Raw genomic sequence first — 26,960 nt, 5'->3', positions numbered from 1 at the left:
TGATAAGTCTAGTTATCATCTATCACCATGCAAAGTGAAAAAAAATTACATTATTATTGACAATATTCCCCACACAGTACATTTCATTTCTGTGACTCATTTATTTTGTAACTGAAGTTTGTACCTCTTTATTAATTTATTACATACTTTATTAATCTAAGCCTCAGTTTCCTCATCTGGAAAATGAAAAGCATGAATTAAATAAAGGATTTCCTTCCAGTTTGAATATTCTTTAGATCTAAGAGGAAAGACACCCCACTTCACCAAGCCACAGTATGGAAGAGGGTTTCTGTCAGCAACAAAACCAAACCAAACTAGTCTATCTTGCCATCAGGCTGAGAAGGGAGGGCAAAAATAGCCTCCAATATGTTTCTGTCATTTACAAGACTAGACAGAAATCATTTGGAAAAGTAACTGCTCAGCTCGTGTGCCTGTGTGTGTGCTGAGTCAGTAATGCTCGACTCTTTACGACCACATGGGCTGTAGCCCACCAGGCTCCTCTGTCCATGGGATTTTCCAGGCAAGAATACTGGAGTGGGTTCCCATTTCCTCCTCCAGGGGATCTTCCTGACTCAGGGATCGAGCTCGTGTCTCCTGCAATGGCAGGCACATTACAACTACTCAGCGTTGTGTTGTGTTAGTTGGTCAGTTGTGTTTGACTCTGCAACCCATGGTCTGTCCGTGGAATTTCCAGGCAAGAATACTGGAGTGGGTTGCCATTCCCTTCTCCAGGGTGTCTTCCCAACTCTGAGATCAAACCAGGGTCTCTTGCCTTGCAGGCAGATTCTTTCCTGTCTGAGCTACCTACATTTCCTATGTGAAACATTTGTGTATAGAAAACTGGTTTGCATGTTAAATTAATGACCTCCTTTATCAATTAGCATTGTGTTGCAAGCAACAGAAAACCTGGTTCTAAATGATTTAGGACTCCCTCTGGAAAAGAAAAATAATTTTTGAGACTTGCGTAACAGAACAATTCAGGACGCAGCTGGTGTTAGCTCTTGAAAGGTGAGCATTTCCACGGAACCACAAGGTAGCGACAGGAGGGGAGGCGGGTGAATAGCTGCGTAGGTACTGAAGGAACCACGTATGCCACCCTTTGCAATGCTGACCCCACCTTCTTTCTCCTTGCACCCGATTGCAGAAATGAATTGCGTTACAAATGATTCCATTGCCATTTTTTTCCTGCACACATTTGCAAATAAATATGCTACCTGAACCAGGATAAAAGCACAAATCCAGCATTTAGATTATTAAAAGTACATCCTCCTTTTTAGATTGATTTTCCAGGTAAATAGCCCTTGGATTCATCGTGCAGCCTTTGAGAAATTAAAAGCTATTTGGTTCAGCTATCCTCCAGTTAAGAGAAGATGATGTTCTATCTTATGTAGACTTGGGTCTATGCTTATAACCTCCCTCTGTGCTGTGACTCAGAGTCAAAACAAGAATAATTTGCTCAGTAATACATTCTATGACAAGGTCTTCAGCTTTAATAATTGCAAAGTCACATTTTGCTCTTTGCCAGGCCATCTGAAATAATACAAAGGCCACCCATTGACAGATGAGTATTTGACAAATCTTGGAGTAAATACAGGACACTGTTTACATAAGTTTATAACTCAGGCATTTAAAATGTTCCTCTTACCTTGTAAGCATGCAAAGCAGATTCCATATTGTTAAGCTACCTTGGGAGGATGTTTCTTGATTTCTAACAGTTCTCACGCAGGAAAAGTATGGCACAGAGTTGGCAACTTAGAGGCTGGAGCCAGTCTACCTGGTTTCAAATCATTTTGAGTAGCGGTACAGAACGGTAAAGTATCTGCCTGCAGTGCGAGAGACCTGGGTTCGATCCCTGGGTTGGGAAGATCCCCTGGAGAAGGAAATGGCAACCCACTCCAGTACTCTTGCCTGGAAAATTCCATGGACTGAGGAGCCTGGTAGGCTACAGTCCATGGGTCACAAAGAGTTGGACACGACTGAGACACTTCACTTTCACTTTACAGAACCGTGGGCACCCTTCCATGCCTCAGCCTTCCCAACTGTAAAATGGGGATAATAACACTCTACCTGCCTGATAAGGCTGTTTTAGGACTAAGTTAGTTAGTAGACAACTTGGTTGATGGTCATCGTTACAGACAGCTTTTATAAAATGTGAGTAATTTCTTCCAGAAGACATCCCCATCTCCTCCTATAATTGGTACCTATTGGGGAAACAGACGAATCTGACCTTGTGATGCTATGGCGTACATTTGTGTGCGTGCGGGCTTAGTCGCTCAGTCGTGTCTGACTCTGAAACCCTATGAACTATATAGCTCACCAGGCTCCTCTCTCCATGGAACTCTCCAGGCAAGAATATTGGAGTGGGTTGTCATTTCCTTCTCTAGCAGATCTTCCCGACCCAGGGATCAAATCCACAACTACTGCTTGGCAGGTGGATTCTTTACCACTGAGCCACCTGGGAAGCCCATGGTGTACGCTTAGGTTTAAGGAAAATGAAAACAGAGAAATTGATATCTAGGACTGTTTGAAGAGCTTTTCCATCTTTCCTACAACTACAGAATCTTAAACGTGGGCTACCTTTGCTATAGGAAATATGCAACCTTTGTAACAAGGAATATCCTACTATTTTGGAATCTTAAGAGCTATAAATTATTTTACGATCTGTCTAGTCCAGAAGTTTGCCATTGAGATCAGTATCCATATGTGAGGCAGTTGAACAAGTGAAGGCAAGATCTAGCCTGTCACAGTGATTAGAGGATGCCACAGGTATTAACTACCCAGGGGCTCCTCAGGACACCAAATGCCTTGCGAAGTGCATACCCACCATGCACAGGATGGATTCACAAGCTTTGATATATATTGCACTCAGGGAAGAATCGTCCTGCCCAAAATGACAGGGGTGCCCCTTTTAAGAAAACACAGGATCAGACTTCCCCAGTGAAGCAGGAGAAGGGAAAAAAAGAAATGAAAGTGTGATTTGCTCAGTCATGCCCAACCCTTTGTGATCCCATGGACTATTACCCAACCAGTCTCCTCTGTCCATGGAATTCTCCAGGCAAGAATCCTGGAGTGGGTAGCCATTCCCTTCTCCAAGGGATCTTCCTGTCCCAGGGATCGAATCCAGGCCTCCCACATTGCAGGCAGGGAATCCTCCTGCATACACAGGGGACACAGGTTCAATCCCTGGTCTGGAGAGATTCTACGTGCCACAGAGCAATTAAGCCCATGTGGCCCTGAGCCCATGCTCTAGGGCCTGCGAGCCGCAACTACTGAGCCGGTGATCTCCAACTACTGAGCCCCGCGTGTGAAGAGCCTGTGCTCCCCAGCTAGAGAAGCCACCACCACGAGAAGCCCACACACAGCAATGAAGAGTAGCTGCTTGCTGCAACTAGAGAAAGCCTGCACACAGCAAAGAAGACCCAGGGCAACCACAAAATAAAATGAATAAATAAATTTAAAAGATTAAAACAAACACACACAAACTCTCCAATCTCTTGCTGCAAGGATATACAGTTAAATGCCTAGGGTTATCCAGCCAGTGTGAACACCCGCTCTAAAAGAGAACTCATCTTCTCACAAGTCATCACGTCCACTCTGGTCCAGTTCAAAATATCAGAAGGGTCTTTCCTTATACTGAGGCAGTACCTGTCCTCTCATCCTCGTTTTGCTTCCATGTGGCCCACAGAATAATTTGAAATGAACAAAATGAAACTTACCCATCCTCCAAACCAATATAAAATATTTACACATTATGATGTCAAAGTTGCGGCTCTAAGGAACACCAGATGTTTCTAGAACAGTGAATCTGTCATTTCGCATTTTTTCTCCCTCAGTTAAAAAAAAAAAAAAGCAAAGCATCACAACTCAGAGGGGCTGCAGTGAAATGCAGCTTTTCCTAATGAGATTCATAATAAATACTGTCTCAACTAGATCCTCATTGACAAGCAGGATCCCGATGTATGCCTAGCTCAACCATGCCTGAGTACTGACTCCAGGCTGAATATCCCATTGCCTTTAACTTCTATGTTTAAGATATACACAAGTGATGAGGAAGCACAACAGTGTAATTATGGAGGAAAACAACGCGGCATCTGCGCTTTCCACCCTAAGTCAGCAGAGACAGGGAACAGCCCAAAGTCAGAGAACACATCCACTATGGACTGGAGAGTCATTTATGTGACTGGACAAGCAATGGACTGAGGTTCCAGAGTCAATTTCCTTGTTGTGGTTGTTGCATTTTTTTTACCCAAGTCTAGCAAATATACAGAAAAGAAGTGTCCAAATCCTAAGTGAACCATCTAGAGCCAGTTTTAATGGTGAAACCTTTCAAACTTGCAGAGTAAAGCCAGAGTCTCTGCACACTTTCTGCAATGCTAATAAAAGATGGAAAACTATCTTAACTTTATGTATCGATTATAATCCTAAAATCTGCTAAGAATAAGAGGAAAGAGAGAAAGAGGTATAGTTAGAAAGAAAGAGGAAAAGAGAATACATAGGCTAATATCAATTGGTTATTTGTTAAAACTTCAAAATAAAGATAATACAAATTTCTATTTACATTTTACTGAGCACTGAATAGATGTCACTTCCTAGAGAGACTTACATTGTCTTATTTAATCCTAAGGATACCTATGAGGTGAGTGAAAGTCGCTCAGTCATGTCCGACTCTTTGCAACCCCTTGGACTATAGAGTCCATGGAATTCTCCAGGCCAGAATACTGAAATGGGTAGCCTTTCCCTTCTCCAGGGGATCTTCCCAACCCAGAGATCAAACCCCACACTGCAGGCCAATTCTTTACCAGCTGAGCAACAAGGGAAGTCCAAGAATACTGGAGTGCGTAGTCTAGCCTTTCCCCAGTGGACCTTCTCGACCCAGGAATCAAACCAGGGTCTCCTGCATTGCAGTCGGATTCTTTACCAACAGAGCTATCAGGGAAGCCCTACCTATAGGGTGGGTGTCATTATTCTCCTATTACAGGGGAGAAAAAATAACAGAGCACTAAAGTTAAGTACCTAGAGCTGGTAGTCACCACTATAAATGACAGACCTGAGATTAAAATTAAATTCTTATTCCAAGGCCCTGGCTCTTGATCACTGCAATTAACAAATAGAATGTAAGAAACTTTTAACCAAAATTTACTGCCACCTGATAGGGTTTTTTTCACAGATGCAAAGAGAGTTTATGGATTATTTTTAAAAATCTACAAATATATTCAATATTCATAATATTGAATAAACACCCATAAACACACATCAGAAAAATCACATATCTGAAAGAGATATTTGAAGTCAACTAACAAAATTCCAAATCCCTTCTCTCTTAGAAATGTTTAAAAATATCTCATAGCATGCTTAAATTATGTCCACTAAAATTGGCATAAAATAAAGATGCTTATAGTCAACATTATTATTTTTCTCTGCCCTAAAAATTCTGACCAATGTTGTAAGATAAAAATCATAAATAAGAGGTCTAGTTTTTAAAAAGAAGGAAAAATATATAATTGCTTGTACCTAAAAATATTGGTTAGCTAAAAAGTCTAGAGAATTAACTGAAAACCTGTTAGTATTCACAAGACATTTCAATAAAAAGATTGGATGCAAGATAAACATACAAAAATCAATAGCTTTCCTGTAGATCAGTGATAACCAGCCAGAAGATATAATGGAAAATACTGGGCAAACTCAATAGGTTTCTGTATCCCAATCATTATCTGTAGTAGAAGTCAACGATCCTTTTGTGGGGCTAAGGGTTCTTTTTAGTGTGCCTATTTTTTGAAGTTGTAATAATAGTTGTGGTTTTTCACAAGGTCAGACATTACTTCTATTTAATAAATGACTTTGTTTCTCTAATAGAAAAGGAAAGATCCAACAATGGTTCAGTACAATTGCTGAAATCACAGTGTAAAATTCTTGCCTTATCAAGAACCCATTTAAGAATTACCGAAATAGTTACAGCAACAACATTCTGTAAATAAGGACCCCAGAATCTTTCGTGAAGGTTAGAATAAATGATGTAATGGGGTCTGTTTAGCTTAGTACAGTAGCTGTCCTAAAGGAAGACCATGTGAGACCCTCAGGTGGTGTTTCAAGCTTTTCTAAAGCTTTTCTTTTTAATCTCGCAATGATAACGTTCTCATTTTTCCATCAACATGAGTTTCCTGGTGCAAAAATACCACACTTTTATAATGTTTTACTGTAGCCCTGCATTAGGCTAATTGAAAACTCTAGGATAAACAGAAAAGCAGCTCCTAAAGAAACCGCTTTAAAAGAAACCTGAATGTTCAAATATTACTTTCAGCTGCATTTCTTTGCTGGCACCTCCTTAGAGAACCAAGTAATGAAATCTCAACTTCTCCCATTAGTTAATTAGCACTTTTGCATCTTAAGTACTGAAAGTGTTACACTGTTAATTACCTAGGAGTCTGCTCTCAAAAATCAGTGGCTGCTTATGTTTTTTATTTTTTCTTATGCATGGGTTTATACAACCCTAAAAACAAAAGTATAGTCTTCCATGTGCATAGGCTAAATGTTACAAAATGTAGTGTTTAATAGCTAAAGGTGAGTTCAAGTCAACTAGTGCCCCTGTATTGATCTCTTATTTCTCCCAACACTTTTCTTCTAATCCTCTCCATAATTACATGAACTGCTAGAGCTTTCCTGATGCTGTCAATTCCTCCTGCATCCATTTTCAAATGGCTAGCAGAGAAGCCGTCGGGCACTAGATCAAATTGTCAATGTTCCCCACTCTGGGCAATTGACAATCCTCTTGAAGTCTTCTGGCACATCTGTCAAGAGCCTCCCAGGGTTCTTCCAAACTCTTTCCCCTTGGAAGAGAGCAAGGAGGGTGGAGGAGGCAGAAAGGTATTGATCCATTCTTTTAACATGCTAATTGGCCCGGGGGCGGCTTCAGTCAGTGCCAAGCTGGACACTTCAAAAGGAAACTGTTTTTCAAAGTGGAGATGTCTTTTTCAAACACTTAAAACTGAAAACAAATGAATCTAAGCATCAAGTTCACAGTGCAATGTGAAGGAGGTTGGACAAACAGAAATGCCAAGAGTGATATATGCAAAGGCGCCCTTTGCATTCATTAAATGATGGTAACAAGAAGTTTAAAAGTTTGAAAGACACTTTAAACTTCTAGAGCTTGTGTGTCCCCCATGAACAATTAGGATATAACCTACTGTGTAGCTTACAGTATCCCTTGGGAGAAGAATAAACACGGATATAATTAAACTGATACAAAATGGTAATGGCATTGATGTTGATGAATGCTTGGACATCTCCATAATGATGAAAATGGAATAAAACTGTTTGTTTAATTATACCTCTAACTGGCAACACACCATGATGGCTAGATGGGAAAAAAAGTAGGGTGGGTAAGAGCACCATTACTAAAGGAACTTTGTCTGCCGCTTTTGCTATCAGTTTATTATTTCATCAATGAAACACACAGTACAGATAAGACTGCAAGACATAATTAAGTGCATAAGGTTGCAAAGTATTGTTACGCTTGTAAAATTAATTCATCAAACATGATGATTTGCTCAGTTTTCAGGTCATGTATTTCTGGGGATATATTGTTATCTGTGAATGGCTATTAACAGAGAAAGCCATAGAAAAGAGAGATGGCAGCTTTGGTAATGAAGAAGCCCCTGTGGAAGGCAAGAGCTGGGAAACTCAGCGTCTCAAATCAGGGAAGTTCTTAAGGACAAAAGCCCATGAGAAAAGCATTCCTTACTGAGCTGTGTCTTAACTGATCATGAGGTTGGCCCATATTTACCTGCCATGGTATTATGGAGGAAATCAGTATTCTGTTAACCCCTGACCCCTCGGATTTGCAGCAGACAAAGGACCAATCTGGAGGCCTGGGAGAACCCCGCCAAATGTCAAACAGCAGGGAAGCGATTGTTCCGGAAACAGTTGGCTTGGGCACAGCCAGCTTCATTGGGGCAAACTGCTATTCACAGAAACAAGCCATGAGGAGATAACGCCATAAAATATGAACCAAATGAAACCTTTTTTGCCTTACTTCTAAACTGTTGGCTTTATGGGACTTCATGCTGAACAGTATGAAAAAAATCCAATTTGCTTTGAAGCGCATTAGTCTGTCTAACATCCTAATTATTGTTTACATTGCCATTTGCCTTCTATTAAGAATTGAATAATTACCCAGCACTTCATAGTTTAAAAATACAAGCAAACAGGATTATCTGGGTAATTAAGAAACTGTACCATAGCTTTGTACCGCTGTGGAAAATATCTGTACATGGAGGGGGAAATGATAATTATCAATCAACTTACTTCAAATGGTATTTCCAGGATTCTGAGCAATTGGAGATCTGTAACTTATTAAGACGAGGTTAGTAAGATCACCTTTGAGAAGTGTGGGTCTGTTTAAATCCATCCTTAGAAACAAGAGCCAGATAAGCAGCTGAATTTTCTCATCCACTAATGACACGACAGAACATACCAAGTACAGACCCTTCTGCTGTTCTTTAATCCTAATAATCCATCCCAAATGGACTTTGAACAGCAGCATCATCAAATTTTGTCAGGCCATGTGGAGCTAAACCAAAGCTCTTCCACATTTAGATGTTGTTTTAGCTGACCCTGCCTACACTTAATTACACTGCAAAGTCTGGCTCTGCCCGTTTGCTGCCCTGTGAAATTAGTTCGAACTCAAAACTAATTGAACTTCAAAAACATTTCATGCCAAGTCCTCTTCTTTTAGTTTATAGAATACATACGATCAGGGCCTTCTGAAGACAGTACTATTTTCAAGATGAAAGTGAAGTTTGTTGGGTTAAATATGTATTGTACTCGCATTTTCATTCTGAGGGAATAAAGCAAAGGTTAAGTAAATTTGGAGACACTGGTGGGATAGGAAAACAGGAATTCAAAAGGCACATTCAACCCAAAGCGAATACACATATAGAATAAGGAACACCTTTGAAAGAAATGTATGTGGGACAGGAGTGAAAATAAGGGATTTTAATCATGATTCTAGGTACGCAGCTGGTTGTCTTCATTCATAGATGTATGACACTAATGCAATGAAAATACCAATGATTTGTGTAATCTACACTTTCAGGATCTATTTGTTGAAGGGGTGAATAGGTTCCAGGCTACGAGTGACCTAACGCCTATATTTTCAGGGCTTCCTGAGATCTGATAATTCTTTCTCCAAGAATTTTATCTTTTTACTTGACAATTTTTTGAAAGCCCTTTGTTGGGCCACTTCTAAGCATTCCTAGCATAATCTGCACAGTGCTATCTCCTCCCTCAGAAAAAAACAGGGAGACTCCTGCTGAAACTGTCAGGAAACAGACAAGCCGAGGGATTCACCAAGACTAGGTTCCTTTCCAAAGGTCAAAATAAAATGAGCAGCAGGAGCTTGGGTTGTTTCACATGGGGCAAGGGGCCCTGGGAGTGACAACCAGCCACACTGGGGGAGGGCCGGGCGGGGGGTGCACAAAAGGGGCCCTGTGCAAACACCCCACTCTCCGCCTCCCACCCCCAATCTCTGGAAGCATTCAAATCAAAACCGAATTAATTTGCATGGTGTCTAAATCACTGGGCTCTGCATAAACAGAAGGAGATTTTGGCTGGAGTTTCCAAAGGAAGCTCTCTAGCCTTTGTGAAAGGGGGAAATGGGTGTGCTGTTTTGCATGAGGGCGCATACAGAATATGCAAACGAGGGATCTGCTGCCGGCAAAAAAGCAACCCTAGGCCGACAGCTGACGACCCGCATTCACCCAGAAAACGCTCTGGGTCTCCAAAGGGAGTCGTCAGCGGCACCAACCTGATTGTTTCCCCAGAAGCCCAAATAGACCCTGAATATTCATAAAATGTCCATTTAGTCATGGGACTATTAATTACCCTCCAGATCAGGGGACCCAGTGGCCTCACCTGATCCCACCCCCCACCGCAAATGGCCCAGAGGTACCAGCGGTAAGGGAGAAAGGTTTTATGCCCTCAGTGAAAAAGATACAGTCTCTCAGGGTCCCATGGGCCAGCGGAGGCTTTCTTTAATCATTCCTTCTCACAAGCACAATAAAACTAAAGAGAGCACTGATGCATGTTATTGGACGCAGATAAACCGTTTTTAAAAAGCTAAGAGCTACAAATTGCTGCCTGATTTTATAGAAACATATAAAGGGTAGAATAAATGTCATCATTCTAAGCTACCTAAATCTCCGAGATTCTGAAAGTTTCCAGAGCTTCCTGATCTATTTTGATTCTAAAAGTGTCTGCAGACAACCCAGGTACACTTTCTATACCTGCAGGAGAAACAAAAAGCTGACACTTTTTGTGCAGCGCTTCTGAAACTTTTGGGTCTCAGGACCCCTTTACACACTGTTTAAAAAGACTGAGGATGCCAAAGTGCTTTTGTGTATGTGAGTTAAAGCTACCAATACTTACCGTTAGAAACTGAAACTCAGATGAATTTATTGAAAAAGTACTGATAATTAAACCCATTACATGTCAACACAAATAACATATTTTAATGAAAAAAGGACAAAATTTTTTAAAACTAAATTAGGGACAAGAGTGACACTGTTAATGTCTAGCTTAATAGAGGATGGCTGGATTCTCAAATTTGCTTCTCTTTAATTTGATAAGATATCACATAACAGATTGCCTCTGGAAAACTCCATTCACAAGAAAAGGGGAGGGAAAAGGCAAATAGCATATTAAAGTTTAAGAGCACATTAAAGTTTCCTGTGGTCCCGTAGACCACAGGAAAGGGTCTTGGGGGAACCCAACGGAACACAGTTTGAGGGCCACTGCAGTAAGCTGAGGAACAGAGGACCTGACCAGTAGAGACAAGATCGTCATTTCAAAGCACCCCCTACACTTGCATCTGTCACCATTGCCCTCACCTCTCTGCGCAAAAAAACTGTTTCAAAACCTAAGCCAGTTTCCACTGTTGGACAAACAATGAAAGCCTATAGTGTCACCATATTTCTATTGAACAACAACAAAAATAACAATAACATTTTCCACTTCTTAGGCGCTTAATGATTCTAGGCACGGTGCCAGACCCTGTATACATACATGTGTGCGTGTCACAAGTCACTTCAGTCGTGTCTGACTTTCTGTGACCCCGTGGACTGTAGCCTGCCAGGCTCCTCTATCCATAGGATTCTCCAGGCAAGGATACTGGAGTGGGTTGCCATGCCCTCGTCCTTATATGTGTGTCTCATACATAATAACGTATCATTGTCACCAATTTGCAAATATAGACTTGAAGTTAGGGAGGTTTCGTTAGTGACCATGGTCACCCATCAAGTTAAGTAGCACACCTACAAACTAAACTCAGGTCTCAAACTCCAAAGGCAGATCTTACCCATTTTGTACTAATAATTATCTTAGTGCATAGACTACAGATATTTTTGAACATCCAGGTGTAGAGATGGTTCATAAATATAATGAAAATAGCTAAGACCCAAGTGAAGTAGGAATTACAAACAAGGAGTTCATTAAAAATACATGTCACATGCAAAGATCCTGATATATCATGTTGACTCCATGAAATGTTACTCCACCAAATAAATGTTTAATATGAAACAGGCCACGATTCCGTCTGCATTTATTTATGCATTCATTCAATGAACATTTAATGAGACCCAACTATGCTCCTTAATTGTCAGCAGTGTTACTTGTCTGGTTGTCCTGGGCTGAACTCCTTCCATATATATGCTCATGGTCAAGAAGGTTTATTAAAATCATTTGTCCAAGAAAAAGCCAGAAAAATAACAAAGCAAGGTTAACCATTTAATTTTTTTTTAAAGTATATGTATGATTTACAAGTTAAACTGTTGGTTTAAAATTATTACTAGAAAAAACTAAGATCCCCGAACTATCCATCAACAAAGGAAAAATTAAATAAAATATGATATATTCACACTACAGAATATTAATTATCAATTATGAAGGATGGAGAAAAGTTATATTCTCTCATATGGAATGATGTCCAAGATAAATAGTCAAATATCATAAAAACAAGATGACAAGAAGATGATTCCCTTTCAGTTATTTTTTAAAATACACAGGCATAGATATATTTGGATTATCTACTAAAGCATAAAGACTGATAAATCAGAAATAAGCTGGAGTAAGAGTTTGAAGCATACAATTCTTTTGTAATGTTAAATTTATCAATTAGATGAAAAAAAAATGCCCCCCAAAATCTAAGTATTAAAATTCAATGATGTGAAAGTCAAACATATATCATGACCACCTCTGCTTTGCACAGTAGTAGCTGAAAAGCCATTTAATCGGTCTTTCTCCTAAAGACTCAAGTCTTAACAGAATAATTATGTCTTAATTCATTTTTGAAAAGTACAAGGAAGCTCAGTCAGATTAAAATAAGTCATCAAATCTTAAATACCGGATTCAAGAATCCCTAACTGAGATAATTCCTATGTGATGCCTTAGTGAATCCAAAATAGACCACTGCCTGATTCACTCACAAAAGAAGCCTGGTCACATGTAGAAGGGAAAATAAAAAAGTATAACAGAAAAAGGACAATAATTAAACCCTGCTCTTCTCGGATATAAAGAATTGCGTCTTTCAGTGATCACAGCCATGCTTCAAAGTCAGAGATAAAAGCAACCGTGTGATTTAAGCAATTGATTCTTAAAGACATGATTCAAAGGTGGAAGAAAAATTTCAAAAGTGGAAAGAATATAACAGCATCTCTCTGAACTATATTTTAAACACATCCTTTCTGGTACTTCTTTCTCCTAAGGTTCTTCTATAATACATTAGGAAAACAAAGTAGTCATTTTTTTAAACACAGACCTCTCTCTTTTTTCAGAGCATGAATATGAAATATTTCTATTTTATAGCCATCAAAGCACTTCCATCTTGTTTTTTCTCAAAAGAGCTTTTAATAAGAAGCTTTTACTGATATGAAGGCATCATATATGTAATGATACATAATAGAGGTCCCTAAGTATATAGGACCCCAAACAATTTACAGCAGAATTATATATTTAAGCAAGGTTTGATTCCTACCCAGCTTAATTTTGTCACAGTTGTGATTATTTGTCCTTAAGTGACTCTATAAGAATGCTTTCTTTTTATTAGTATTATTTTTATACATGCTCTCTGAAAATGCTGCTTATTACTATTTCACAAAGAGTAAATCTGTGATTTCCCTTTCATTTTTCAGCTTTTTAATTAAGCAAAAACTAAGGTAATAGAGAATCATTTCATCTCTTCCTCCAGTTTAAAATTTTTGAAGTAATAAAAATAACCCTGTAAAACATCTGGAACATTCCCTCATGGAGGGGCAGGGTTTGTACTAGGGGAGAGGGAGACATGTGTGAGGTGGATTTCTTTTTTTCCTTTCTCCGACTAACTAGAACTTATCCGCTGCACCCCATCACCAGGCAAGTTCAAACTGCTGCTAATGCCAGCCAGACATTCTCCTGCAGGAGACAAATGAGTGGCTTCCACTCTTTTTTTGTCCTGCTGAGACTGAGTCAAATCATTTCAGAAAATGTTATTCTAGGGGAGGGTGAACTTGCAGCTGCCGCAGAGGGCAAGCCCGCCATCGCCCTGCCACTCTTGACACTTTTGACGGGGCTCCTCGCCTTCCGCCTGCATTTGCATGTACTGCTTGGAGGTAAGAACTCCAAGAGGAAGTGTCCTTCTGTCTTCAAGGTCCCTGGAGGATTCTGGCAGATGATCAGGGTTAGATTCAAACAACAGCATACCCCAGGCCCCCACCCGCCCTGGCCATTTTTGCCCAGGGATCTTTTGTCAAACATTTAAGATCTTAATCAATCTTCACTCTGACCTCCCAGACCCCAAGGAAGATGGATGAGGAAGTAGGTGACCTTTCACCTGTCCTTCTATTTGTCCTGCCACAGAAGACCCATTGAAAAGACAATTGGGGAGGGATCTGCTGCCAGAGTTCTGAAGACTTGCCCATTCTCTTTTATATCCTTTCTTAAGCTCCCTTTACACCCTGGTCTTTCTTGTTCCGCTCCCAAATCACTTTTCTTTCACTCAAAGGGAAAAGTTCTCTTTCCTATAGCAGAGGGGAAAAAAAAAAATAGACACTCCAAATATCATTTTCAAATGATCCTTACTCTTTGTTAGGGCAAAGGCAATGCTTCCTATCTTTGTCCTTGACTTCTAAGAGTGGCTCGAAGATGGACTTCCCTTTTACCATTTCAACTCAACACCCTTAAAAGTCAACAGCTATGACCTTGATAAGAGTGATAAAAGAAGCTAGCATTAACATCAGTTTAATGCTTTATGACCTACACAGTGATTTTTTTTTTTTTTTACCAATTTTACATCACTGTGTCCTCTAAGTCTCTAAGCTAAGTACAATTATTATCAACCCATTTTATAGATTAACCAACAGGCACAGAGGGTTTAAGAAACATGCTCAAGGTCGTGCAGTTAAGTGACCAAACTGAGACATATTTCCTTGTGAGGATGTTTTTCTGCTCTACCTAGATAATCATGATACCCCAGGAATGATGGTATATGCCCAAGTGCATGTGTGTGAAGTCGTTTCACTCGTGTCCAACTCTTTGAGACCCCATGGTTCCTCTGTCCTTTGAGACCCCATGGTTCCAGGTTCCTCTGTCCGTGGGATTCTCCAGGCAAGAACACTGGAGTGTGTTGCTATTTCCTTCTCCAGCGGAACTTTCCAACCCAGGCATTGAACCCGCGTTTCTTATGCATCCTGCATTGGCAGGCAGGTTCTTTACCACTAGCACCACCTGGGAAGCCAAATGGTGGCACAGATGGAAGCAACCACTTCTTATTACTCTTAAGATGTTTACAGACTTGAGTTATCTCTTTTAAAAAAATCTCACTCAAGTTTGGGATTTAAGAATTCTTGTGATTCAAGTTTTTTCTTCCTCCCTAAATTCATCAGAGATTCTTACCTGGTAGTGTTTAAAAACAACCAGTGCAAGGTTTTGTGCAAAAAGTGTCTTCTTGAAAGATTTAATCTTTCTACAAGTAGCAAAGAAAATACATGGGTAGCACGAGTGAGTGCAGATTCTCAACAATAGCTTAATCAAACTTCCACTTCCATTACATATCTAGTCTTGTGTTTGGAACAGTTTGCTCAGAAATGGACTGAACCTAAGCCATGCAGCCTCAACCTTTCTATCAATCACGTGATGATGAACTGTATTCCTAAGATTATTTCCATAAAGTCATCCACTACGATGTTCAATTGCCTTTACATTCACTCCCCCCTCCATCTTTTTCTCTTTTCCTTCTAATTCGGGTTGTAAAAATGTCAAGGAGTTTCACAGTGCAGCAATGTATGAGTTACTGGGCTGTGTGACAATTGGAAATCAATGACATTAGATACAGAGAGATGTACTAATGCAAGAAACATGAACATCTGAGCAAGAAATGGAAGACAATATGTTTTTTAAGAAACATATATGTAAGAATCTTGACATGTTAAGATGTGCAAGTCTTGTCTTACAAAAATAAAAAAGGAAGAACAATTTACTCTAAGATGCAAAGCAGTATTATTACCCTATTCATTTCATAGGGTACATTCACTTCATACCCTACTCTTCCCGCTTTGATGATTATAATTTAGGTGCCAACAGTGCACTCATATTTTTCTAATATTAACACTGGAATATACTTCAGGGTATATTGGTACCTGTACCAATATATTGGTATACAATATACAATTGTTATATTGTATACCAATATTGGTATATAATATTGGTGGCTGTACCATTTGATACAGCTTACCTCGTAGTTGCTAAGCAAGAAATTAATCTTTGTTAAAAAAAAAACCTTGAAATTCAAACATGTAAATTTTCAGCTTTACCTTTTGACTCAAGATCAACAGAACAGGTTGCCAGTCTTTATCCTACTTTATATTTTCAATGCATTTAACAGACATTCATTGTTAGCTACTTCTAGAAATAACTACAGCACATCAAGAAGAACACTTATGATCTCTGACAGGAGAAATATATAACTCTATGACACCTCTATAACTCTATGAAATATGTAACTCTATAACTCTATGACACTCTAAATGCAACTTTCTTTAGGTTATAACTGTTGATTTCCAATTGGTCAAGTGGATTGCTCTATAGTCAATCCCACCCTGTCATTAAAATGGTTGAAATGCCAGACAAATTGTTTGGCAGTCAGTTATTTCGGGCTCTTTAATCACCAAATCAGATGAACCAGGCGGTAGTGTAGTCTCCAGCACAACAATCACCCTGAGAAAAGACTAATCTGACCTGTTCCAGAGATGGGACCCAGGGTTACATGCTTTAGTAGTAACCGTAATAAGACTGGCGTCAGCAGACTACTGATAACCACTGAAGATAAATACCAAGCAAAATACAAGTCTTGAGATAACTGATTTTTGTAAGCCCTAATTCACACGTGGTATGAGCAATCCATATAAATATGGAATACTCCTAGCCTTTACTCAAAAACAAAGCTACTATAAGAAGTCTGCAAACTCTCCCCAAAAGGGGAAATACGGGAAGAGGGAATTGCAGACAGGGTTAAATGAGAGGAAAAAAAGTCACCTTAGTAATATGATAAATAGTCATTAATGTGACCAAAAAAAGAAAACAAACAAACCTGGATTTCTTCAAAAACTCAATAATCAAAATGGATCACAATTTACTACTGCCTCTGACCACAGATCCAATAAGAAGACTCTTACTAGCTCTTTATCACCTCTTCAGGGAAATCAAGAGGTCTTTCATCAAGATTCAGTTCACTTGGAGACCCCATCAATGGGAGCTCAATGGAACAGAAGGCGCGTGAAACCCTGTCACTCCACTTTGCTGACCCATGTCTACACTGCTCCACAAGGCCGGAAAAACTGGGCTTTCCTCACACAGTTCGATTTTAATCAGCAGGAGGAAATTGGAACAACAAACCCTAATTTGACATTGAAATTATTCACGGACATATCCACAGGAGGAGAGATGTTTACCGACAGGAGAACCAGGGTTCGAAAATGTGTGGATCCTCTTGAAGCAAGGATCAATCAGGGCCCTTTCTTCAGCTTGTTCATTTACATTTCAGAGGGCACATCAAGCCGGTTCACATCTAAGTGCCTGTTAGCAAATGTGTTTGGCCTTCTGCTGATTACAGCAGCATCATTTATTTTGTCAGTATTAGAATCGTCTTAGCTTTGCCACCTGGAGCTGTAGCACTTACTCATTAGACCCCTCTGTCCCACCACATCCCACAGGGGCTGCTAATTACTGGCTTTACTCCATTTAGCCTCATCTCTGATTTAATTACGTGCACTAAGCCCTAATGAAAAGTACAATATGGCTCTCCTTACCTTGGCATTCTCCATTCCGCTCTTCATGCCCGGCATTGCATAGGCAGTTGCCAATGGGTACCAGCCATTCACCATCTGCCCCGCAGTACATTTTTGGCACATCCTTCTCTTCAGAGTTGTTGACACAGGAGCCTCGAACTTCCACCAGGGAAGAAGTATCAGCGCCTGTGACGGTGTCCGGAAACTGGGCCAGATTGCGAACGGTGAGCGGACACTTCTTGTAGAACACGCGGACCGATACCAAGGCGATGCAGGCCCCCACATCCTGAAAAGCCAGATAGAACCCCTTTTTGCTCAACGGCCCCACATCCCGGATCTCCGTGTTTAGCTTCATGATTCGGTCGCCAATGTCTACTTGGGTGAAGCTCTCGTCGGCTGCGATGGTGTCAATTTTGGCAAACTGGCTCTCTCGGATAAAACGCTCTTTGTCGTTGTCTGATTCATAGTAGTACAGGTTAAACGTCTCCTTGCAAGTGCCCATGACACCCGGAAGACTGTTGCAGTCCCTCAAGGTGAACTTGATCTCGATGTACACCCTCTGAGCCCCTTCTCGGGTGATCCAATCAGTTCGCAGCCAGTTATTCTGGCTGGGCTCCATCACGTTGCAGACTTGGTAGGTTCGGATTGGTGTGTTTTTTTCATCCATAATACTCACTTCCTCCCACTGCGAAGAGCCAAAGGAAATGCATCAATTGCAAACATTTCATCATATAGTGATTTATCAGTTCTGTTTCCCCCTCATAGGACAGTGATGATTTTTGTTTCAATAAGAAAGAAAACTACCCAGCACCAATTCCTCATCAAGATGGTACTATATTGGGGAGCTATTTTCTTTTCATTGTTTCACTCTTTTGCCTAAAATTCCAGAGGTATTACTGGATTGATTGCTTCTGAGTTCTCAGGCAGTTCCTGGTGGTGGTCTAACAACCTCAAATTCACCTATTACAACAGCTGCAATTTCAAGTGGCAACAGTTCAAATTTACTCATAAATGAAAAACTAGGGCTGTGTATTGTTCCAACAAGGAGCAGAGACCTGCAAATTAAGAGCAGGAAGAGCAGAGTTTGCCAAAGGAAGACAATTATCAGTTAATTAGTGGTGCTCCCGTCAGAACTTTGCTCTCTAATACCTAAAAAAAAAAGGCAGTCGATTTTGTTTTTTCTTTTCTTTTTGGCATTGTCATTACTCTTTAAAGGGGTAAAGAAAATCTCACTATTCTGGTTTCGGTAATCCTGGAAAGATAGAGAGTAACCTTTATGGTTGGATTTCTCAAATACACTGTCATTTAAAATGGTAGGACACTTTTCAAGAGCATGTATTCAGTCCAAAAAGTTTGTATACTGTTCTTATTTTTAAAACAAAGCCACATTAAGTAAACATGAATGTACATATGCATTGTTTCTAAATAGTCTGTGGATATTGAGAAAAAAGAATAGTAAGTGGTATTTATGATGGAAAGCCCAAGAAAATTAAACGATGGTAGGGTTTTCTTTGAATCTACTTTGTAACATAAAGATTCTCACAGTGGGATAATCTGAGTTCAGCAAAATTCACTGTGACTAGCATTCTAGTTTCATTTTCACTGTGCTTTTAAAACAATCCTAAAAGCAGCAAGATAATTTGGGGGCTCCTACCAGGCTAGTAGGCAGCCTCCAATTCTTCATTAACATCTACAGTAATGGCTTTATATAGAGCTGGTATAAATCAGCTTAAATATCTAACACATGAATATAATTAGAAGAAAAAAAGATAGTTTAAAAAAATCATATTCTATAATAGCTCCACTTAAAGCTCCATTCAATCCAATGAAGTACATAGAATCATAATGTATCTTTTAACAGGTTTCCCATCTGTGCATTGGAAAACTATTAATGGATGGAAATGTTACTATCTGAAGGGCCATAATACATAAAATTCTGCATCCCTTTCATCTGCCACCATTATGAAAGTTGGAACTGAGAGAGATAAGTGCCCTGTGGTGATTAAAATTTATTTTTTTTATCCACTAAGCAATAAATCACCAGTAATTTACTTATTTGGGGAAATTCATGTAAATCCAAAAATAGATCCCAACCTTCAAAAAAACTTACTCAGCATGCTTGTCATCTCAGAACAAAGGAAATATGGAAAAACACATTTATCAATGTAAATGAAAGCATGGAGGGACATCTCACAGTTCATACAGATAATTCAGATCTAATTCAGATTTTCCAGCCAAACTTAATTGTCTAAACACATTGATCAATTCACCAGAACAATGACAAATTTTCCCTTAGTTTTACATTTTACAATCAGTGTCAGAAACTCAATATTCTCCTTTAAATGAATACTGCTAAGAAATTAGGTTTTTGCTACAATGTTGCCATCAGGAGTCATCACTTTCCATTATTTTCATGTTCTGCTTAGCTGTTCTAATGGAAAAATGAAACCATAACTCATTTTTGACCTGGTGGTATTGTCAAATAGGTTTCTTTGTAAGATAACAATAACAACAAACAAATGTATGTCATTATTGTTCGAAATTATAATTTCAAATTTCCAACCAAGGTGTGAACTGTTCTAAGGATAAGTAGAGATTTCAGAATAAACAAAAAAAAAAAAACCTCAAATATGCTTTTACACTAAAGAAAGAACTTTTTAAAGCCAATCCATCTCCTACTTGGTAGATATCCAATTTATCCCTTCATTCTAAGTCTGAAAATGTCTTCTTTATTACAAAAGCTAGAAATTAATTAAATGGCACATAATTTTTCAAAGGCTACTATATATTTTAGAAGGACTAATTTTCTTACAGACAAGTTCATTTCTTACCTTTCATATACTTAACATATTACACATACATGGCATTTCAGGAAAGGGAAAGAACATTCTCTATTCAGAAGTCCACATTATGCCCATAAAAAGTTCTGAGTTGTGTATAATCAGCTATGCACAGTATTTTTTTTTTTTTTAAGGGACATCAAGACAACCAAAAGAAGCTTTGTGTCTAGAAAAAGTGATCAGATGGTCTTTCAACAGTTCTCAGGAGTTGGGGTGTGGGGAAGGAGATGTCTGTGGCATATTAAATTGCAATAAAAGCTTTCCAGAAACAAGATAGACCATGAACTATACTCAAAAAATGTGCTACTCCTTGCGTTTAAATAGGTCACATGTACATTGAGTGTAACAAGTGAGGTCCAAAATCATGCTAGATATGTCCTCTCTTTAAACTTGGGAACAATCACTAAGAAAAATAAAGCTCATTATATTTTTTAATGCAAGTACTGATACCTTCATTCTCAGTTCTACCAGCAGTTCTAACACTTTCAACCTACAGAGCAATACCGCTGGGGTAGCATGGGAAAGCCTCCTTGAATCACTGACCTTTCCAGGGTATAGGATTAACAAGAGTCTGACTCTCACAAGATAAAGCTGTACCTTTCTTCGAATTCAAAGGATGAGGGCAATTGCCTGCAATCAGCGGTGAATACAGCCTGTCTACACTGCCAGAGACCTGCCAATCACTCTCCCTCCCATTTAAAAAAAAATGGTTTTGAGGGCAGACTAGAATTTTTCAGCAGAGACCAAACCAACTGCAGTCAAGTTCAGGCTGAAAAACAGGAAGGCAGGGCAATCTCCATTTTATTTCAAATGGATGACAAGACTGGCTTTGGAGAAAACCAGCCTAAAATTCTCCTTTTTCATGTCCGCTTTCTTGTCTTGTTTGTGACACCTATCTTCATAAGTTTCTATGAATCTTTGTTTTTTTTCAATCCTTTATTGTTTATTCAATGGCCAGGTGTGAAGTGCCACGCTGTGTGCTGGCATTACAATTTTTGCCTGATAAGGACTCCTAATCTTTCACCCCCCATTGCTTCTAATCAAATGACTGAGTCATAGACTGTCAAGCATGTAAGGTAGGATGATATGCTTAATTTTTAAAACATTTGAGAGTAATTTCAATTTGGCAGAAGCCAGAGTTACACGTTGTACTGATTTCTTTCCAAAGCTGATTCATTCTGACCCGTTATTAAGGTGTTGGGGACAGGGGGATAGGGTAGGAGAATGTGGCTATCAACCTAATTCCATTCTCAGAATCTTCTGATATAGGCAGTGATGGCAAATTCAAGAAGAAATGAACAGTGATGCACTCTCTCATACTTTAAGAATCCAGTCTCCCTGAACCCCAAAGATCCAAGATTCCAAATACTTTAACTGTCACATTTTAGTACCAACAATGCACAAACATGGGGCTTTTTTTGTTCTTTCTGCACAGACGTTGCCCCTGGTGTGACACCTATGCAGGTTCATAAGGCTTTCTCTCAGCGTGCAAGTGAACAGCAGCTGATTTAAGGTCCTCAGAGCAAGTTACAGAGCCCCCCACTGCTCACACACAGAACTAAACCTGCTTCTGGTACAATTGGAAATGTTTGCTCTCTGGTATCTTTATTTATTCATTTTCCTCATCTGGAACAGAACAATTGCTCTGAAATTAACCCTGTCAGGATTTCATGGCTATCACAGGAATAGGCATAAATTCTAATTTGGTCCCCAGATCATATTTCTTGTGGGTGTTTTAGTTTTAAATGGGCATCTAAGGCGATGCCTCCACCAGTCTCCTAGTTTTGAAACCCCTTTCTGCCCTTTTGGATTCCAGTTCTGCCATGACAGAGCTATCCAAAGGGAGTATAGGATTTCTCCAACAAAGCGTAATTCACTTCATAGGCCATGGTGGAAATCTGACCCCCTGGCCACAATCAACAAGAATCAAGCCATTAGGACTCTCGGAAAGTTGCTAATCACTCCTTTTCACCCTGTGGATCAGAGAGCAATTTGAAAAACTTACCCCTCCTTCCAGAGGGCTGGCTATCCACCCAAGTTCTCCCTGAACAGATCTGGAATCCAATAAGGTAACTGCAAAAAAAAAAAAAAAAGAAAGAAAACCAAAGAAAAATAGATTAATTTCCAATTGCAAAAAGCCAATACTACAAAAAACCATTTGCCTGAGCGTTTCCATATGTGCCGAGGGTGTGCATATCCAGCTCTGATCAAAACCTAAACTCGGTCTCACTTATGTAAATAATCATTACTCACTTGATCTTCTCCCCTCTTTAAATCTGCAGGTTCTTATTTATTTAACTTGCTTAGCATTTAAAATTCCATCCTGGGACTCAGCTGATTCATTTTCTAAAAAGGATGAATAGAGAATCTCAAGTACAATTCAAAAAATAAATATATCTATGTAAGGCAGTTACACTCCAGAGCAAAATCTGCATTCATCTCTGTCTGGTATCTACTAGAGTTATTTGTTTTTGCAAGTTTCAGATGACCGCATAACTCATCATCATGGTGACAGAGCCACAAGTGAATTCTCTCAGAAAGTACTCAAAGGGTCATGAAAAGGCTCTCTCTCTTACCATTTTTTTTTTCCCTCCACCACCAAATAAATAGGCTCTGGATGTGGTATCCGCTGTTTTTTCAAATATCAAAGTTTCAGAACGGAGGGATGGCAGACGTGTGGACTTAGGATGCAAATACACTTTAAGTATTCACTTTCCCAGGTCTTTTTGAGGACAATCGGAGACTACTCCTTTGGCCAGGAGGAAATCACTGGTTTAAATTTGAGATATGGAGGAGGGCTGCAGAAAAGATTTACTGTGCTTGTGCTACACCTATGAGCATGCATCCAAGCTTAGGACGACTGGGAGGTCGAGTACACAGCCGTCGCACCCCGCCCAAGCTGAAACAGTCCTAGGCACGGAGGGCATTCAAAAGGAAGCCATGAATTCCTGAACTCTCCACATTCTCTTTCCCACCGAGAGCTGCAGGCCTGGGGTCGAAAGGCCCATCTCAAAGAAACCACTGGGTTATTAATTTGATCAGCGAAGCTCGCTCTTTGGTCTGGGGGAGGGGTGGGAATGCGAACCCTTCATTCTTGCTCCAGCGCACCCCAACTCTGTCTTGCCCCCCGGCTCCTGAATTCTGCCCACCTCCCCATTCATTTCACCCCGACGTCAAAGTAGTTAAACCGAGCCTCTTTCTCCTGATTTTCCCGAGAAGTCTGAATTCCTAGGGTCTCTTAATTATTTTAAAATGTAGAGTTTCCCTGGGTTGCTCCAGCCCGGAGCTGCGCCCCCCTCCTTTCTCCCCTCTCGGTCCCTAGAGAAAAGCCCGCTACATCCATTTGGATTTATGTAAGGTGGATTAGGGACACAAAGGGAACAATAAGACCCAATTTACAAAAAAAGAGAGGGAGTAGAAAGGGAGGGTAAAAGGGAGAAAAGAAAACGTGATGGGAATAAAAAGCAACAAAATGAATTAATTTTTAAGGGGGAGGAGGGGTCGGCGAGGGGGTGACCCCCCCCCCCCTCCTTTCGACAGCAGCCTACAGCTCCATCAGCGCCTTTTTTGTCTAGGGTTTCCAAGTTTTCCTTCCAAAAGAAAAAGCAAGGGGGGGAAAAAAATCTCTGCGTTTGGTGCAGAAAGGTCTTGAGGGACGTCCTAACAAGAGTGCGAAGTAGTCAGGAGAACGCGGGATCTAGGATTCGGCTCAGAGGAATGACTCTGGGGACCAAGGGGGCAGGAGCGGCCGAGACGGTCCTTCTGAAGGAGGGAGGTGACCCGGAGGGTGAGAGAGCGCCCCTTTCTTCCCAAGCCGAGCCGTGTCTGCCGGCAGGTGTGGGAATCTCTGGGAGCCTCCGTCTGGCGAGCTCTGGGTACCGGCTGCCCAGCTAAAGCTAAGTTGGTTTTTGGCTCCCTCCTTCGGAATAGGGAAAACGATAGATCGTACGGGAATAGATGGACGGATCCTGGAGAGACAGACTGACGGATGGACGGATGGACTGATGGGCGGATGCAGGAGGGTGGGGAGGTGGAGGAGTAGACGAGACGGATGCGCGCAGGCTCGTGTGCGAGCATCGCCAGAGCACACGCGCGCCCAATCGGGGCACTCGGGCACAGGCACACAATTGTCCGCGTCCACGCGGGCACCCGCGCACCCACATCCACGCATATGCGCCCGCGCGCAAACACACACGCGCACGCAACTCGCCTTTCTCTGAGATCATTGGAAACTAAATGATCAACCCCCACCTCCACGACACAGGCACACACACAGCCATCCCAGCACGTCCAAACCGACGCGCAGAAAACTGAGCACCGCACGGAACCAGTCGGTCCCTCGCGTTCCCTCCAAACTAACAGTTTGGAGGCCAAAAGCCAAAACTCGAGTACATTCAACTTGCCAGCGGGTTCCCCAGGTCTAGGGGTGACAAAAGTAGCTTGGGGCCCCCTAGGCCGACAATCACACCCCCATGGCGCGGGGCCCCACTGGGAGAAAGGTGTTTAACGCCCGGTGCTAGAAATCAGGTCACCGGCGCCTGGCGAGCGGCGCCACGACCGCTGTGCGGCGGAGGCTCGGGAGCGGGGTCCCAGGAAGCGCAGGGCTTGGGAAACTTTGCAGAAACCAGAGCTCGCAAGGCTTTCGCAAGAACCCGAGAACACCACGATACCCTCAAGGAGCTGCAGGCTTCCGTTCCCCCTCGACCTGAGCGGAGTTGGGAAGTGGTAGAAGGAATAGATCCACACATTTTATTTATTTATTTATTTTTTTATCTTGGCGTTGTCTCCTGTGCGTCCCCTCGGGGCGCATCCACGGGCTGCCCTCGCCTGTGGATGCCGATAAACTTCGTCCTTTCGCTACAAACTTGGGCAACCCCTTCACACGCACGGGTCACCGCCCCGCAGCAGGCTGCCCGGCCGCTCCCCGCAGTCCCTTCGCTGTTCCCCCTCGCTCCAGCTCCCTTCTCCGGAGTCAGGGCGCACCGCTCGCTCCGGGATCCCCCCGCACCCTCCGGCCTCGCACTCCCGGGGACCATTCAACCGCCGATCGTCGCTTCTCTGCCCCAAACCGCAGAAAGGTCGCCCCGCTCTTACCTTCATTCGCGGGATACACCCTGGAACCGGTGACAGCGTCGCAAATCCCAAAGAGAAACGAAAAAAGGACGAAATAAAAAATCCCAGCCATGGTTCGCCGATGCCAACGCTGCTCCTGCCGCTTCTATCCCAGTGGAATAAATGCTTAACTTAGGAGTGCAGCAGGCTGAAGACATTGCCAAGGGGGTGGGCCCGGCCCGTGACGTGGGCCCGCCAGTCCGGGGCTCTCGGCCAATGGTAGCGCAGACGGCGCTGCCTGGCCCCGCCCCCGATGAGCAGAGCCCGTCCCGGAGCCCCGCCCCCTCTGGGCTCGGCGGGGCGTCCAGTCTCCCCGCGATTGAGGGGGAGAGTTTTGCCGCGTCCCTCCCCCGCTGGAGGGAGGCAGCGGGGTCCCCTGGTCACCCCTCAGGGTTCCAGCCCCTGAGCGGCGGAAGAAGCTGAGAGACTCTGAATTGGTTGGGGGGCAAGTCTGAAGAAAGGTTGGGCACCCCGTGTTCCTCCTCGGTGCCCAGATGAAGGAAAACGCTTTTGAGATGAAGGAAAACGCTTTTGTTGCCATAAAAAAAAAGTATCAAGTTGACCTGCATCTCTGTCGTTGCTCTTTTCTGAGGGTTGAAGTGTTCGCGTCCCGCGCGCCCCGACTAGGACTGCACAAGGCACTCCTGTGCGCGGCGCACACACCACCGCCACTCTGCTACCTTGCCCCGTTTCTTGTCTTTGTGGCGCATCTCCATAAGAAATGCTCTTTGGGGAGAGTTTTGGGACTGGATTATTCTTTTTCCCAGGCTCCTAGTTGCCTGGAAAGCTGGACCTAATCAGTCCCCAACGTCGAGTGCAGCGCTCGGCCACAAGGAGGGCTCTGTCCCTGTCTCCGGGGGCTGAACGAAAGACTTTGTAGCAACGGAGAAGTCCCCTGGGGAACCATCTCCGCACTCAGCGGTGGGGGCACCCCAGCCCCCGCCCCGGCTCCGGACAGGACTCCCCGCCCCGGCAAGACGCCCGGAGGTGGCCTTTACTGCCGGGAATCGACTGTGTGCTTCCCGGTGGGGAGTCCCTGGAGCCGGGCCTAGCAAGTCCGGGGCGCAGGGGGTTGAAGCGAAGAGCTGATGAGAGAGTGCGGGGACCAGTGGAAGTGCAGACGGGCCGCCCACCCGAGCTCAGGCGCTGCCCAGAGCGGCGGCTGCGGCTCTGCGTTCGGGGTCGCTTCCCCTGCGCTGGTCCGGACACCTCTCGCCGCCGCCGCCAGGAAGACGGTGTGGGCGACAGGACCCGCAGAAATCCGCGCAACCGCCCCTGCTGGAGTGCTCGAATGTCCCTGTGGCCCTTCTAGGGGAGCCGGCAGCACTGGGCCCATGTTTGTCCCCCGATGCCCCGGCCGCGGGCTCAGCAAACCGAGCGCTGCCCAGAGACCGCAACGCAGCAGGCGGCCTGGGGCCCGGTCCCCGACGCAACTCTCCGGACGTTTGAAGACGCCCCAATTCCTGACCACGTCTCCCCTCTTCCTTCCTCCCAAATTGCCCCTCCTCTGACTCCGCGTGGGGTGAGGCCGGGTTTTCCTCCCGAGCCTGGGTCCCAGCGGGAGGGTGACCGCCGGGAGGTGGAAGCGCCTTTCCCCTCTCTGGTGGCGGCTGATCGTGAACCAACCGCGCCACCTGCCGGCCATGAAAGGAAATGCGCGGCACCCCCAACCCCCGCCCCCGGAAGGGCAAGCGGACAA

At 42.6% G+C, this 26,960-nt stretch overlaps 1 protein-coding gene across 2 annotated transcripts in view; it reads right to left on the bottom strand.

Moving 5' to 3' along the window:
• The window catches only part of EPHA4 (EPH receptor A4), a 164,400-nt gene extending 138,791 nt beyond the window's left edge, over positions 1–25,609 (bottom strand). The window contains exons 1-3 of one of the 2 annotated variants that reach the window (XM_043445150.1): positions 25,244–25,609; positions 22,155–22,222; positions 17,331–17,994 (exon numbers count right to left, since the gene is read on the bottom strand). In XM_043445150.1, the coding sequence (XP_043301085.1) occupies positions 17,331–17,994; positions 22,155–22,222; positions 25,244–25,334 (823 nt within the window). In that variant the 5' untranslated portion in view covers positions 25,335–25,609. The remainder of the gene's footprint in view (positions 1–17,330; positions 17,995–22,154; positions 22,223–25,243) is intronic. The other variant, XM_043445151.1, reaches the window with a different exon arrangement.
• Positions 25,610–26,960: the final 1,351 nt, after the last annotated feature.

The sequence above is a fragment of the Cervus canadensis genome, chromosome 24 (genome assembly GCF_019320065.1).
Source record: "Cervus canadensis isolate Bull #8, Minnesota chromosome 24, ASM1932006v1, whole genome shotgun sequence".
Taxonomy (NCBI): Eukaryota; Metazoa; Chordata; class Mammalia; order Artiodactyla; family Cervidae; genus Cervus; species Cervus canadensis.
The sequence above is the reverse complement of the archived record's forward strand: the minus strand, read 5'-3'. Positions and strand labels throughout refer to the sequence as shown.